General features: G+C 41.5%; 1 protein-coding gene across 3 annotated transcripts in view; it reads right to left on the minus strand.

The window, feature by feature from the left end:
- Positions 1 to 17590, minus strand: part of lasp1 (LIM and SH3 protein 1) — a 28832-nt gene that overhangs the window by 4009 nt on the left and 7233 nt on the right. The window contains exons 2-7 of one of the 3 annotated variants that reach the window (XM_083896141.1): positions 15751 to 15845; positions 12109 to 12176; positions 9901 to 9985; positions 4309 to 4416; positions 1936 to 2014; positions 214 to 311 (exon numbers count right to left, since the gene is read on the minus strand). In XM_083896141.1, the coding sequence (XP_083752267.1) occupies positions 214 to 311; positions 1936 to 2014; positions 4309 to 4416; positions 9901 to 9985; positions 12109 to 12176; positions 15751 to 15831 (519 nt within the window). In that variant the 5' untranslated portion in view covers positions 15832 to 15845. The remainder of the gene's footprint in view (positions 1 to 213; positions 312 to 1935; positions 2015 to 4308; positions 4417 to 9900; positions 9986 to 12108; positions 12177 to 15750; positions 15846 to 17590) is intronic. The other 2 variants (XM_083896140.1, XM_083896139.1) reach the window with 2 other exon arrangements.

The raw sequence follows: 17590 nt of genomic DNA on the forward strand, positions 1-17590 counted from the left end.
ATTTGAAATTTGAACAGTATGAAACATGTTTAAAATAACAGTTGATAGAGTCTTTGTCTCAATGTCCTAAAACAGGCCAAAAAAATGGAAACTTGTGTACAGGTGTTTTTCCAACTCTCTTCTCTGGCTTTATGAAGCTCTCCTGACATTTCACAGTTATTAAATCCATCAATCTTTCTTTTAGTCCACATACAGCAAATGAGGAGGACCTACCCCGGCACTGGGAGGAGGGCCAGCGGCCGCCTGGCTCACTGGTTCAGGAGCAGGGTCATAATTGAAGCTCTGAGATCCTGCAGAGGGCTGGTAAGCTGCTGGTAAGACAGAGGTGAGACAGAAGGGTCAAAACATTTCCTCTCATGATGCTCTGCCAGCATCTGACTGCTAATTAGAAGTTGCGTCGCATACATTGAAATGAGAGTTAATGCCAGGCTTGTTTAGACGGAGCGAGGAATTCAAAAACACGGCAAGTCAATACGTGTATCCAACAGCTCCAGATTTCCCTGTTACACAACCTAGTGAACAATGCCTCGCTGTGTTTAGCTGTGAGTCATTTGTGTTTAAGATGCAGACCTGCAGCTACTCCACTCATCCAATTACTTGGAAGTAACTTTCTGACGTGATCCTTATAAATGCCGTTTCTCTTTCATTACTTCAACGTTGCCCCGGTCGGAGATTGAGCAAACAATTTCTTTTGGCTCGAGCGATGAATTAAACATTTTGAATGAATTACTTCTCGTGGAAAAAAAACAAAAGCACAGCAGCTTCTGCAGCGGCTGAGTGGGTTGAACGCAGAGAAGAGGTCGATGAACAAGTTAAAACCAAGATCCCTGAGTGGAGTGAGCTCATACAGCCTGTGGCAGTGAAGGAGACAAACGTGAGCCATACTGTTCATACTGTACTCGCTGTACTTTTACCTGACAGGAGCAGAACAAATAAGTAACTTTATAGAGAGATTTTCTTGTTTTACGTTTTTTTGGGGGAGATTCTGAGGTGTTTGAGGCAGAAGATTTGTTGCAACCCTCAAAGAGAGAAGCTGGAAAAAAAAGCTTTGAGATCCCTATCTGCCAAAACCAAGTCTGCTACTTGAATATTTGTCTTGATTTTCTTTCTTTCTTTGAAAAAAGGTCACCGTTTCGGAGAGAAAGAAGAACAGACTCCTGTGGTGAGGGTGCAAGGACCACTGTGAGAGAAAGAGGAAGACAGAGGGCAGAACTGTGGTTAAATCAGTTCTGTATTTGTTGTATTGAACATGTCATTCAACACGTTGCTTCGCTCCATGTTTGATAAACAGGTGCTTTGAGTATTTCTTTTTATAGTCTGTACAGAAATCTCTCTCCAGGTCTCTGCTTTGGTCCACAACAAAACATGCCTTTGTCACCTCTTAGGGACATTTTCTGGCATAAACACTGACCTCGTCATGACCAGTAGTTCTCATGGAGCCTGAAACCTGGCTCGAATGAGGCAGTATTATATTTAAACTCAGAAATATATAGTGGTAAGGTTAGGGTGAGGCACTAACTAGTTAATAATGATTTGTTTAGACTGTTGCAATGAATGAATGAGAGTCAAAACAGAGTGAGCTACACAAACATGCGCGCGCATGTGTGCGTGTGCGTGTGTGCTATAACACACAATGAGTCTACCTCAAATAAACCCCTGCTGCAGTCTGCAGCTGTGCCACACGAAGCATGTGGAAAGCTCAGTAGCTGGAGCAAATGATCAGAGAGAGGCGATCAGCATGATTGTGGAGCGCCAAGCATGAAGAAAAGCCCGGTTTGGCTCTGATCAGATACTCCGGGGCATCCCCAATAAATGCACGTTTTAAAGACGTTTGAGATACTTGGGAGGATGTTGTCCATCCTCCTGCTTTACCGTGCACATCTGCTGCCGCCTCTGTTCAGGGGTGAGTGTGTAAATTAGCGTTTTAAAAATTACCTGGGCTGGGGTTGCTTGGCGGATGTGGTGGGGCCTCTCCTACCCCCTTTCTCTTCTCAAACTCCTCATGGTACCTAATCTGCAAGAGAGAAACAAAGATGACAAAAGTTCACACAATGAATTATTATATATAATAATATATATATAACAATGTGTATAACTTGACATTAGTGAACAATATAAAAATAATTCCCCCAAATATCATGAATAAATCATTAAAAACAATTTGGAACTGGATAAGGAGCAGGACTATTTGGAGACTGATTATACAATTTAAATCATATTCTATTTATTTAAGGGTGACATAAAATTTCTATATACATCTTTTACAGGAGATATAAATAAATAAATAAATAAATGAATAAATAAATAAATAAAACCCTCTACAAGTAAAATTACTGAAAAAAAAGCTTTAAATCTACAGGTGTATTTTCTTTCTTTATTTTTTAACCACCAGGGGGCTCCAACATTTCTGCATTTGTGGAGATGAAGGTGGGGCGCACAACGTGCAGCAAAGCCTGCAGGAAGCACCTTGATGCTGACAGGAAATGACATCTCAGTGGCCGGAAGTAGTGTGCGCTCAGAGTTGCATAGCAACTGGTAATGACACATCATGAGGAACAGGTAAAGACGAGGGGAAAAGGGAACAGACTACAGAATGAACCAGCTATATTCATACAGGAAACACTGAAAGGACAAGGTGGTGGGCAATTATACGACTAAATATACCAAAGTGTGACTTTAATCCACCTATATTACTCCATTTCAGTAAAAGCTTTTTGAATTATAGGTGTGACAAAAAAAAGATGACATGATCACCCTTTAACCTCTGTAGCTGGTGCAACAAAGGCAGCATTCAGTGACACAACATGAAACAGAGCCACAATGATGGAGCCCAGTCTGACTGATTGCTCCATGAATATGCGAAATAACCCGTCCCCCTTAATACCAGGCTGATAACAGACTGACTCACAGTGTCCCAGTCAAGATTTACAACCCTAATTCTGTCTCCGCTCAAAGAGCCCACTGTGCCGGCAGCATTTACAAGGAGTGTGTTCACAGACTGGATGGGATGATGGAGTGTTAGCGACAGTGGAGCGACAGTGGCTGCTCTGAAGTGCAATATGCTGCGTGAGAGTGTGAGTGAAGAAGATAATTCAGGTTTGTTTTGAAGGAGCAGGTTGAGCGGTGTTTTTACAGGAATCGTCTGGCACTGCTGCTGTAGAGAACTGGTAGACGAGTGGACGTGAATGAAAAGGCTCCACATTGCTGACATTCTGGAGATGGCGCCGGATCAACTGGTTTGTTTCCCAGTGACGAGGAAAGAGAACGACGACAGAGGAGGACAGCATTCATCTGAAGTGATTTCCTCAACACCGACTGCAGTCGGATGACGTATTTATCAGGATGACAGACGCGACCACGATGTGCTCAAATCAATCCTGCCAGAATGCACTTGTTGTCTCGACGTGGCTCGTCGGCGTGCGCCCATAAATACATACGTGTATCGCTCTCCATCTTGTAACGTTCCTTGATCTCAGTCACGCAGGATCTTTCATCCCGTGAAAGCAGTAATTATCCATCACCCGCCACACTAATTATGCCATTAGAGAGGCCAGTGCCGGTCTTGTGTGAGGACGAATGTTTTGTGTCTGAGTGAGTGTGTTTCACATACAAATAAAAAGCCTTTACCGCTGAATTAAAGCGTCTGGAGACACGAGTTAAACACTGAGTGCATTGCTACATCGCTGTTCTGTATTTATAGAGCAAACACAGATCGATAACAGGAGGTGAGGGACAGAGGAGTCAGTGTGGAGGTCATCGGTCAACGCAGAAAGGGATTTGGGGGAAATTCTATTACAATAAATGAAGAGGATACGTTGACATTTACTAGTGGTAGTGACTCAGTGAGAGGAAGAGAAACAAAGACCTGATGAAGAACACGATAAAGCTTTGGTTCTTAATCTAGTAAAGCTCTGGGGGCTGACGTGATGGTGGCAGTGCAGCCGATCTCAGGAACAATGAACTCTTTAAGAAACAGGCAAATCTGAAAGCTGTTAGTTTCTACTGGTAAGTCTCTAAGTGCTAACATTTGTATTCTGCCAGGTCTCTACTTGCACAACAGATAAGCTTGACCTGGCCAAAAGCTGGCCTTGATTTTCTCTAATTCTCAGTTGCCCTTTTCAGGGAATTTCATAAACAATCGATGAACTTTTACTAAAAGAGGTTAAAGTCAATAAATTCATACCAGGCTAACGACACTTTGTCAAAAAATCCTGAACATTCCGAGCTCTTCTGTTATGATTTAGTGAAATTAAATGAACACTACAAGTGGGTGGTGGTGCATGTGTTGCCTGCTTTGTTGAAACTCACATTGCTGATTTGATCCTGCGTTTTCTTAATTCTCTGCATCTCCGGCGTGTCAGCAACCACGCTGAAACCTTTTCCTTTACTCTTCTCAAATTCCTCCTTGTAGAGAACCTGCAGAAGGAAATATAACCACAACAGAAACAAAAAGAGATGGTTAAAACAGCTAAAATTAACAATAAGTGACACCATTTCACAAAAATGAACAGCTTCAGTGTGTCGCACATTCTTTACATACACTTATGAAAATAAAGATTACAATGCTTTATCAACAGTTTCTTTGGTATCAGGGTCCCCCTAACAAGTATCTGAAAACGGCCAAGCAAATAGATCCGTTCCAAGTTTTAATGAGCAGTGTGTTGGCCTAATAACATATTTTTATAGCAGCAGGAAAATGTTTCATACCATTGACTTCATTGCTGCTTGACACCATTAGATAACTAACATGAAAGCCCTAAATGTCACCTCTAGTGAAATGAACACTCGGCTGATGTTACTTCCTAGCTCAAGATTGCCTTAAAAGATTACCCTATATTTTATTAAGACTTTAAAAAGCTACTGTAATCATATTATTCCTATTTATAGTATTGATTTGGACATTTTTCTCACCATCATTCAATGATAATACAACACATTTAAATAATTTATAGTCGATATGGTCTTGATATCAAGCTGAATTAGTGAAGAATCATGTCCAGTTGAACTGGAATTGCCAGCGTTTAAAAAAAAAAAAAAAAAAAGGGATATTTCTGGTATTTTGAGGTGTGGTTTTCAACAAGGTACTGACACAGTCTGTGTCTTACAAACAGCTGACCTGACTGTGCTGTCCAACAGACAGTGAAAACATGGTTAGACAGCCTTTTATGAACTCTCTCCCACCCGACATCCACAATATCCACTCCCTTCACACCTTCAAATCCAGACTTCAGTCACACCTTTTTAGAACGGCCTTCTCCCTCTGACCCCACACCTTCTCCGTGTTAACTTTTTAGCTTTTTCACATTCTCAAAATTTTATTACCTGTATGTATTTGTTTATATTGGGCTTGGATCTTGGTTTCTTTATATTTATTAAATAATAATCTCCGGTTGACTTTTCATGGAAATAGAAACAAAAAAAACAATCCAGATAACGTTGCTATATGCCACAAACAAAGTGACGATTAAGTAAGTTTGAGTGTGTTCATGCGGTCAGAAAACTATTTGCTCCTTTTCACAGGTGAGACAGGAATTAATCACCAAAATACATAGGTATTAATCCCGACTTTAAATTAGACTCATAATACACTTTAAATTTAAATTACTCAATTTCCAATAATAATAATAATAATACTAATAATAATAATCATAATAATAATAATAATAATAATAACAACAATTCCACCATAACACAAAATATAGTTACTATAGTTATATTCTAAACAAAACCTCTAAATGGCTCCAACAGTAATATTGGGGCACAAATTAACAAATGAGGTTCAATGTAAGTGACACCTTCACCTTGTGTAGTGGTTTATTTAAACGTGTTGGCCTCTAACCTTCTTTGACATTTTGACATAAGTATTCTAGTGACATTGGCTGTGTGCAGGGTGGATGTGTCGTAATATTTCAGCAGTGCTGACATTTCCCTATTTTCTGATGAGCACAGCAAACCACAAAACACTTTCTAAGGCAGAAATAATCAGTGTTTTCTTTTGCATGAACTATCACTGGCATTCGAATGCGTTTTATGTGTTCATGTGCTAGCAAAGTTGGGTTGGCCGTACGTATATATCACAAGTTTTTTGTGGTGACGATTGCTTCCTGTTTGCAGGGGCGTGACGGCTTCATACACAGGACGTGGCAGCAACCATATAAGGTCAGAAGTGAGAGGTAGTGTATGACAACTAGTTTGTGTGTACGTGTGTTTCCAGCCCTCCCACCCCGTTTCTGACCCTGAGGGCAAAGAAGGAAGTGTCCAGCCCATGCAGCGTCAGATGAGTATCAGAAACAACAATGCATGGATGTCCAACCTCACCACTGCCTTGTGGCTGAATACCAAAACCCAAATCTACATTCGCCCGTCTACAAAACCGGAAACGGAAAGTCAGGTACGCGTTTTATTTTTAACCAAAAGAACCAGTGACACATTCTGGCTTTTGTCCTACAGGCCTCGTTGGCACATGTCATGACATTTCAACAGGGACAAATCACTTGATTCCACCCCCACACAGTGAAACCGAATGGTGACTGCACCAATATCCTGCCCTCCTCTAAGAAAAGAGCCCGTCTGCACAGCACATCCACTCCCACAAAGCCCACATGATGTCTGACATTGCTAAACACAGTGCTGACCAGTCCTCCTCTCATCCTGTGATGACATGGCTGTGATACAGTGTGATCTGCAGTCACCTCCTGGCAGAAAGTCCACCGAAAGACCAAGTTTAATTCTCAATCCATGGATCTCAAGCCTGCACACAAAGACTAGACATTAATGTGTCCTCCATTCACAATTTTCTCCCGTCAGTCACCACATTGTCCCCCCATATTTTCATTTGCAAGTCCCTCTCCTTTGTCTTCTTGGAACCATGCAACACCTTCTCCTCCTCCAATCATGTCCCTGCTTTCTTTACCCACCCACACTCCGGTCTCTCTCGCTGCTGCTTTTTCATTCATTCATATTTCACTGCCTCGGCAGCAACAGATGCGGACATCCCATAGAACCAGAGCTCTCCCTCGTAATAATCTTTCTATCTGCATCTATTTGCATTCCTCTGGCTTTCGTTCCTCTGGGGTTTTCACATTTATCTCTTCCTTTTTCACCCTGCGCTCCTCCCTCTTTTTGTTTTGGTGCCTTCCTGTCTCTTCTCTATTCTTCCCTTGCTCATGTGCGCCTCATTGCTCTCCCTCCTCCCAAATTTGCTCACTCCAGTTTCTTAATTTCTCTCCCTTTTTCTCCCTTTCTCTCTTGTTTCATTCTGCTTCCCCCTGCAAAGTCTTGTAATGAGGTGTGACAAACCTCTACCCTGCTACCATAGCAATAGGTTTCCCCTAGCAACAAAGTAGCAGCAGTGGTATGGGTTAGTTGTCCACAGTTAACCACAAACACAGTCAACTTCTTCGCAAAGTGTGTGTTTGTCAGCAAACAGCCACCACAGTGCAACAGTGCTCTGTTCTATACATCTACACATATTTGTGTATTTCGAGTGCATCCTCTTGAGTTTTTATTTTTACTTTATCTATTTATCAATTAGGAAAGAAAATAATGAGATCAATCAAAAATAATTACAGTCAACAGCCCCATTGATTATACATTATTTTAGACAATTCATTTAAAGCTGTGGGCATTGGTGTCCGACTAATGTTCGCACACAACTGTAACATTCATGACCACATTAATCTAGAGCTGCAACTAACGATGCTTTTCTTAATCGATTAATCTGTCGATTATTTTCTCGATGAATCGATTGGTCAATAAAATGTCAGAAAATGTTAAAAAAAACTTTGATCAGTGTTTGTCAAACCTGGAAATGACGATGTTCTCGAATGTCTCGTTTTGTCCACAAACCAAAATGATTCAGATTGAATGATTTCTTTGTTATGTGGAGCAAAGAAACAAAGAAAATATTCACATTTAAGGAGGTACAACGATCAGAAATCTTGTTTTAATAATGAAAAAAGCTTCAAAACGATTCATCGATTATCAAAATAGTTGACGATTCATTTAGTAATCGATGAATTGTTTCAGCTCTAAATTAATCCTAACATTGAAAATCTTTTGTGTATGATAAGCTTATATTAGGCTAACATGAATTTGATCACTGTATGGCTGAGTGTTGTTGGTGCTGACAGGAGGGCTTTTGGACACACAGTCCATGTAGAAAAACACCATCTGTCCCTCAATCCCTCAGTTATCTCCCTGCCCTCATGACCAATGCACTCACCCCAATACCAACTCCCCCACTCCTAGACTAACGTGTAGAGCTTTGACACCGACACTCCGATAAGATGACTGATCTGCCTTCTTTTTTAAGCCCCGCCCATCCTGTGGACAACTCTCCTCTACTACAGACCGAGGAAACAAGTGTCTCCATCAAAATGTTACCCTCCTCACTGTCGAGGCCCCAAATGACTGAATGTGAATCAACGCTTTTCCGGAAAACTGACATTTATTTTGTCTGGCTTTTCACCAACATCCATTATGTGGCTTATTTCTATGGTTGTTTTTGAGATCACATTGATAGACAAGTTCCTTGGCTACTAAGAAACATAATAGGAGAAGTGAAACCTCACATGGCAGCCTTCAAGTTTGACGAGTCTGCAGCAACAAAACATCATTTTAAACACGCTCTATCTGTGAGTCGTTATTCTTCCTTTAACTACAGGAAACCGCACTGGGAAAACATTGTTACAAGTCTGTTAGTGAGTATAAAACGCTCTGACTCTCTGTCAGAGAGTCAGAGCTCTGACTCTCTGTCAGAGCCTCTTTATTAAGGCAATAACACATGACCTAGTTCAAATGGATATTTTTGGTCTGATGAGTTTTTTTTTTTTTTTTTTTTTAATCTCGCAGAATCTATTTGGGTCTTTGTGTAAGGTTCACAGTACAGCTTTGGGAAGGATATCGAGAGTTAAAAATCAGAACTATAAACAGTCCATTTAGAGCAACAAAAGATCCTGAGAAATAAAAAGTACATTAGCCACAGTATCACTGGACTTTAAGCCAATAGTGTTATATATGGAGCTATAATCCCGTTAGAAACCACATTAAAAAGGCATACAAATGATACACCATACACATTAATGCTGATGGAAGGATTGTCCCAGAAATAAAGTGTGTAAGCTCTTCTGTCCTCGGCTTCTGGAGTTTAGCAACAGAAGTCAGCCAAAATAGAAGCAGCAAATCTGACAAAAGGCTTTGTTTCATGTTTATAGAAAAAACAATCCAAAGATACAAGAATCTAAGTCTAATTTGGTTTCCCCAGACAGATTCAGACCAGTTACTTACTATAGAAAATGGTACCTTTTCTGGGCTACTTGTTCTAATTAGGCAAACTTTCAGGCTGATCCTAAACAGAATTCAAATACTCGACTGAAAGGATTGTTTTTTCTCAGTTTGTTACAATTACAAAGCTAAAGGTTCTCGTTTTTCAAATTTAATCTAAAGTGCACTCCTCCCTTGCACTTCAGTGCATTTTTTGTTGGTTTGGAAAGTGATGAGTCTGTACCACACTGGACTGGGACAAAGAATCACTCAAATAAATGCAATTATGATCTTGCACTACACTGCAAGACTAAAATACTAATGCTAGAACACACATGATCTGCTTCTTCAACAGGCGTTAATTGGAACTTCCGTTCTAGGTCTAAGTTTAAAGCCATGAGCACAAAGTTATTGTGAATATTTAAACTAGGTTCACAATAAGACTGAGCTGGATTTGTATTTAAACTCGGATACAGTTTTTTTAGTCAACTCAAACCAGGGTTTCCAAATCAAGTATATCTTTATATTACCTCCATTGTGAAACAATGCCAAGGCGTGGACAAACTGTGTGCGTGTGTAAATGTGCATTTGATTTAGCTGTGAATTCAACAAGTAGCTACAAGCACAAAGACTTACCTGGCTCTGTAAGATGCTCTGCTTTTTGAGGCGGATGTTCTCTGGAGTGTCAGCCACACAGGTGAAAGATGACTTGGGGTAGTGTCTGTGAAATAAGCACAAAATAGCAGTAAAGAATGTTAGTAAACCATAAATACACACATGCATACTAACACACGAGCAGATGCCAGTATTTGCTCAAACTCCAACTGTGACGCTCAAGCCAAGACTCGAAGAAAAAAAACACCATAACTCAAACAGTGTGCAGTCTGTGGGCCCGTAGTAGGGCATTTGTTATTCAAGGTGGTCTCGAGGTTGAGTTAGAAGCCCCTGTAGACAAAAGGCATGTCAGTAGAACACACAATGGTCCGTCAGTGGGAGCCAAGGTAGTCTGAAAAAGAGGAAGTGCAGACAGGGGCTATGTGTGGGGGAAAAAGGGCCTCAAGGTTGCAAAGTTTTGGAGTCGAGCCATAACAGGTGTGGAAAAATCCTTCCAAACTCACAAACACATACACACACTGATGGGCACGGCACTATAGGGATAACAGGAAGAGGAACAGCATGCAGCAGACACAACAGGGTCAAAGAGACAGTGGGTGAGTATGAATTATGTCATGGGCAGCCCCCATCAGCGCAGCACGAGGACACATCTCTTTTTTGAATGGATGCTGGGAAGTTTCTTGACAGTCGCAGACCCATAACCAACCGATCTCCCACTGCTCAGGAAAAACAAAGCTGTCTGAAACAAATGTGACAAACGTAAATATACAAAAAGGAAGCATAAAGGCACATTTTCCATGCACACGTGCAGCACATCGAGCTTCGTTCCAAAAGCCATTCGTCACCACACACTACTTATTGATCACCTAAGTTGCTGATGTGCGTGCAAAGCATAAGACAGTGTTTTTATACACCGGAGGCTCCTGGGCTTGAGTAGCCTTGAGGTCAACAAGTAACGGTGCAGGCCAGTTCAGTGTGGTCCTTACGGCAGTTACAACATATGGCTTGAATCCAGCAGGAGGGGAAGAGCCTCATCGCAGCTTATCTAATATGAACTGCAGTTCCCAGCCTGCCTGCAGGGCACTGGGTGACCTCAAAAATCCTCAATCCATGCCTATGGGTAACCCATTTTAGGCAATATGTTTATGGTTTTCTTGACACCACATAAACAAATTGAGTTGGAGTTCATTCCAAAGTTATTTAGTGGATGAACTCTATACACAGTCCAAAACATGATGTATTTTACATGAAGCGTGTTGAAAAATAAAGAAGTATTTGCCATTGTAAATATTATCACTTGAAAACCAAAAGCGGGAAGCAAAAAAGAGCGGAAGTTGGTGTGATCCATGACAAACGCCGCACTTTATACCTGCTAGCACGAGCCAGACACATGCAGGTCTTTAAAAACACACAGAAACTACTATTTTACAAGTGGTCGCTCTAATTTTCTTGAAAAGGCCTTTATGTTGGACGGTGAAACAAGTTGGATGTTTAACAAGCTGATCAATGCAACACAATAGGGACAACTAGCATAACTCTATAACTACAGCTGATGAGTGCAAACCTATATGAAGATAATCTCCACATACATTTTATGCTGTACTTGAAGCACTCATGTAGGCAAGTCCTCTGATAGGGTATCTCTTCCTTCTGGGGGATGCCCCTCGATCAAAGCTACCAAACTGGTAATATATGTTCATTTTTCTCTGGAGTTGGGTGTGGCTGGCCTGTGGTCAAACACACTTCCTGTCACAGAGCTTTACAGCGCCTGAAAACCTCTGCTTGTATGTTTCAGAGGCTGTACGGCTTAAACACACTCTGCTCAGCTCAGTCACATCTGTGTCAACAGCCTCGCTGTCATCTTCAAACTGTCCTTGCTCTAGATGAGCAGTAGATTGCAACAGGGTTGCACATAATACGAGCTTTGTGACTCAGTGGGATCTCAATGCGTGTCTGTGTGTGTGTGTGGAACCGAACCATGCTTGTGTTTGGTGCGTGTCTTTGACGGTATGGATGAGTCAGAAGAACGCTCGACTCCCCGTCATGTTGTATAACAAGGCAATAAGTCGCAGACAGGAGTGGGTGACACATGCACAAACTCAGTTAGCCCAGTGAACTCTAAAAATAGGGAGTGATCAAAATGGAGGGGAGGCATGGCCGGGGTGTAGGAGTAAGGGTTGCTAGCCACGCATGTGTAATCACACACAGACACACACACAAACCGCCTACTGTGCAGGAGGAGAGGTCTGTTTGCATTGTAGGACCAGGTGATGTGGGAAAACTTGACCCTGTAAGACCTGCAAAGGTTGTAATACATGATTCAGGTTGAACATTTTCCATCAGCACAGAATATCCAACTGAAACAAGAGCATTCAGACTGAAGAGATGATAGCACAGACACAAACACATGACAGAGAAAGAGAGATGGTAGACATAGGATAAGATGACAGGCAAAAACGTATTATAAGATGAAGCTCATGTATCAGAAGTTACTAAATGACTAGGTCTCTTTGCTGGTTAGCTTTCAACAAGAGACTAGTCCACGTAACATGAATGAAAAAGGCAAAGTACAAACACAGCGCATTGACACACCATTTGACTGGTTACTCATTAACTGCATTTTAACAAATGACCTCATCCCTGATTCAAGCTGTTGTGGAAGTGGAAGGTGACAGGAAGTGAAACCCAAATCAAGACATTATGTGACGAGCTTAATGATGACACAGCTGCCTAGATTAATATCACACTCCAAGCAATGGCTGCCACATTCTTCAGGGGAATTGAATAATTTTACTGTCTCCTTATCTGCCCTCCCAAATCTCCCACAAACCCCTTCTGTGACTCTGGCACCTAATCAGGGATGAGATTCTCAAGGAAGAGGTGGGTGGGAATACAGCGAAAAACAAACCACTCCTATATCAATTACAAAGGCCAAATATAGAGGAGTAATGATAAAGTAGTTATACCACAGAATAATAACAGAGATCGCAGCGTTCATCCTAGCATTCCTTTCCTGAAGCGGGAGGCTCTTCCACTGATGATGTTTACTTGAACATGACTCGCTTTTAAACAAACGGAAGGAGCCATAATATACAGGCAGTGAAGGGCTTTGCTCCTGCAGGCTCAGGGAGCGGGAACAAGAAGAGTGGGAAAAGAAGAAGCCACTTAAAGTCTGTGGAAACAAACATGAAGGCAGGATGACACCTGCTGTATGTGGTTGATGCTTGAGCCGTCACAGTAAATCTAAGTTATCACACGTCTTATAAGGTCTCAGTACGAGGCGACTTCATGTGTGGTTGTGCGGTCTATTGATGTCCTCTGCAGCATTTTGTTTTGAAAAAGAAGTGTATTTTGATTTGATTTTGCCTGTTAGGGTTTTTTGCATGTTTTCGCAAGTTGTGCAGCAGTACAAGTAGATTGGCTATTTATTTGTATGTATTGTTTATATTGCTATCATTATATGCTGTTCTTAATGTATTTCTGGCTGTTCCTTTAAGTTATATTTAAAGTTGAGTTTTGGTGGTTCAACAAATACTCAAGTTTTGAAACCGATGAATAATCGTGTTTATTAATCGTGATTTCATTATCAATCAAAAATCTCCTAAGCCCTAATCGTCCAGCCCTACAATATATCTTAAGTAAGTTATAACGTCCGTCCCACATTGTCCCACTTTACCATGCGACTTGGGTGTTCACCCTAGCCCAAGTTAATGCCTTTATTTAGAGGTGACAGGGTCACAGCGAGGCATTAAACAGAAAGTAAAAGTAGGAAGGGAAAAACACAGGTGTTAGTCACAAATAGTAGCATCATGGTATTGGCTCAATGACACACAGTTGTTGCTTTTTATTAGTAACACAAAAAGGATAATTATGTGATTTTTTTACAGTTCACATGCGTGGACAGTTAATTTTGATCGACACTTCTTTAATGTGGAAATGATTTACTTAAGTCTATCAGGTTCTGATGGGCAACAACTCAGAGTTCATCACGAACATACTGCCAGAGGAAAGTAAATCATTGTGGGGATGGGGGCTACACCTAATCTATCAGCCACACCCTGCTTGCACGTTGTGTTAGCTACATGTTCGGTAACTCAGACAACTCTTTTTTTTGTGTGCTCTCACCTGTTTCTGACCTAACTGTCTCTCCCCACAGCAGCTTGATGGCTGCTGTCCTCCTCCTCCTCCTCCTCTTCTCCTAAATCTCATTAGCTACAGCTAACCCCACCTGACCCTCTGTTGCTGCTTCAGCACACTGGTTCAAACCCTGAAATATCCAGAACTGATTTACAGGATAGCTGACCAAATACCTCTCGAGGTTCCCTGATCTGCTAAAAACCTGTGGTCAAGAAAGTCTGTGCGCCTCGGCTGGATGAGCAATTTGAGTCTTAGTATCACAGTTCTCACAGGAATTAACATCAACATGTGTATGAACATGGAGCGGCGATTAACAGGAAGGTTCATTGTCGGTGTGTTTTTGTGCTTGTGTATGAAAGTGAGGGCAAAGATCGACTAAGGAGGATCAATGTGATGTGCATAGGTCTGCAACTTTTAGCTACTCAAATAATAATAAAAACATCAATTATGTTCCACCAGTGTTTTTAATGAAGGCAATAAGTGAATTAGACCTGAAACAATTCATCAATTATTAATCGATTACTAAATTAATCGTCAACTATTTTGATAATCGATTAATCAGTTTGGACTTTTTTCATTATCAAAAGTAGATTTCTGACTGTTTTAGCTTCTTAAATGTGAATATTTTCTTTGTTTCTTTGCTCCACATAACAAATCTTTAATCCGACAATCTTTAAAAAACTGAATCTTTATGGTTTGTGGACAAAACTAGACATTCAAGAACATCGTCTTTTCCAGGTTTGACACTGAGCAACATTTTTTAACATTTTCTGGACAGATTAATCGATTATCGACAAGAAAATAATTGTTAGGTGCAGCTCTAAACTGAATGTATGTGAAACATTGGTAAATGTTGAGGAGCCAAAGTCACATTTGAATGAATACAATAAGACAAAAATATCTCTCCTGTACATTTATGCACATTTGTAATCAGGGAGCACTTGTATGGGCCAAGGCATGAAATGGCTCTTTTCTTTAAAACAAAAACAAATATTCAGTCATGTTATTTTACTGACTTCACTAAAGGCCTGAGACAAGTAACTTGCTCCTGGAATTAATCATAATGGAAGCCAAATGTTATAGAAAATGGCAAACCACAAGCGAGTCTGCTACCATGGAGTTTCCACGAGAGTACAAAATGACAATGATAGCCTGACAAGTCTTGATTTAATTCCCTAGCAATAAAGTGCCATTTCAGGGAGAGAGAAAAAAAAAGAGCTTGTCAAAACACGAAGCAACGCCTTCTCTCTGCATTCCCTTTCAGGCCATGCACTCATGCTCACAAACATGCACTGAGATGAGGAGAAATCATTAGAAGTAATGGGAGAGGAGGATTCCTGATGAGCCTTTAGTGTGAGAGAATGTGCTGAAGCGCGAGTGGACATGCTAGTTTTCAGAGTGTCCGCCTGTGTCACTGTAGAGGAACTTTAGGAATTTCCTTTGTTGACCCCCCCCCCTTTCCCCAACATGGAGGAGGAGGAGGAATTGAGGCACTTTCCCACACCACATATAGGCCTGCTCTCTGAGGGAGGAGCTGGAATAGACGCAGATAAACAGAAGAGGAGGGAGAGAGGAGAGGGGCCGTAGTTGGGTTGCAACATGCACACAAACACACACAGTTAGAGAGTCCTATTTCAGTTTGTGGACAGATTAAACACTACAGCCAGTGTCTGTGGGATAAACGCTGATCCAGTGTTGCATAAAACCTGAAATGATAAGATAGGAACAACTTACGCATTGCAGTATGGTTTCTTTTCGAAGCCTTTGTAATTCTTCATGTTTAGAGTCATTTTGCAGACCTCGCAGCTGAAGCATCTTTTATGCCAGTACTGTCAAAAATAAAGAGAGAGAGAGAGAGAAATTAGATCCAAGACATTTGATTCCACCTGTCTCCCACAATAGGAGACCATACCAATCACAAACACACAATAACACACATAGACCAAAACCCACAGGGAAATTAAATGAATTAAAAGTAATTTTAATCAAACATGTTGGACGGAGACAGGAAAAAGATTGACTGTTAAAAGGTGAAGCAATGTGGAAACAGTTTGAAAATACCCACAATGGACAGTTACAAAAACACAACTTCCTCTATTACCAACAAACTCGATGGTTTGGAAGACAGAAGAGTTGTTACGTTTGTGACCGTCGAGCATCCATATGCATTTTTGCCATCTAATCTGTTCCTTATTAGACGGAGATCTTGGCTGTTATACTTGAAAATGAGACTGTGTTTTGTGCATACACAGCAACAGACGGTGCTCAATCTGAGAGCCACCCTTTGACTCCCTCTGTTCATCTCTGCAGGCCTACAAGTTTCTGTTGCTTCACTGTCCATCTTCACAAGAGGCTGTGCCTCAGTCTTCCTCACGACCCTTTCTCCCACACACCCTCTCGCCTCCTTCCCCTTTCTCTCCTGGCACTGGGCTGATCTGTGGCCTGAGGTTTCAAAGAAGAACTGAGGGAGGGAGGATTGGAGAAAACTGGAAGGAGGGAGGGAGGAAACATGAAAGGAAAGAGCTGGAGAGCGCAAGAGGAAGGGAGCAAGCAGGGGAGGGGTGGGCAAGAGAGAGAAAGCGCCAGAATGTGAAGCAATGATCTGGCTGCTCCTGCTATCATCAAGGGAAGGGAGGGAGGAGTGCAAAGACATGGAGAGGGAAAGAAATAATGGGAGGGAAAGAAAGAGTGAGTCCTTATTAACATGGCCTCGGGTGCTCCGGCATCCCTCATTCTTTCACCCACTCTTTATCACTTTCTACACCAATTGCCCACACACAAAAACACTAATCTCATAAACAAACAACACACAATTATGATTCAAAACAGAGGTTAAAACGGCACATCAAAGTCTAACATCTCGTATGGGTTATAAACGTATGCAGCATCATGAAGGTTTGGTTCCACAGGGTAACACATTAGTGATGCTGTCAGGAAGAAAAAAAAACCATCTATAATTTCTCCATGCACTGGTAAGTGTTTGATAGCACAGCACGTGTTACAGCACAGATTCACAGCTGACTAGATATCAGGAGGATGTTGATGTTTGTGGAAGCTGCAGATGGACAGAGGACGCAGCACTAACTATGGAAACGTGACCAAACAGGCAGCACAATGTGCATTTCACCTCAGACATCATTCATTCCATTAGTGAATGGCATACAATATGGCTTGAGGCTGGTCTTAAGAGCAGCATTGTCAGTTCTGTCTGGATGTAATGGACCACACAGAGTGGTAAGCACTGACAAAAGACAAGCCTGTGTGTTTAACACAGGTTTTTGTTGCTGTGAGGCAGCAATGTTGTTGTGATGTTCATAAAAATAAAAGAGAAACAACCAAGTCCGGGCTCTTGGGGAGTAGAACTGTGATCCACATCCAAACACACTCCACATCCAAGTCAGATCAAGGCCTGGGGGAGTTGCAGACGGACACTTTCTGTTACTCTTTCCACTGCTCTCCCTCGCCATTGTTCTGGCCAGTGCTGCAATAGCAAATCCCATTACAAACAACAGTATAAAGCAGACAGATTCCATTTCCTGTAGCTTCAGCTGACTTGCAGCTGTGGTGGCTGACT

This window comes from Microchirus variegatus, assembly GCF_963457635.1.
Source record: "Microchirus variegatus genome assembly, chromosome: 10".
NCBI classification, from domain to species: domain Eukaryota; kingdom Metazoa; phylum Chordata; class Actinopteri; order Pleuronectiformes; family Soleidae; genus Microchirus; species Microchirus variegatus.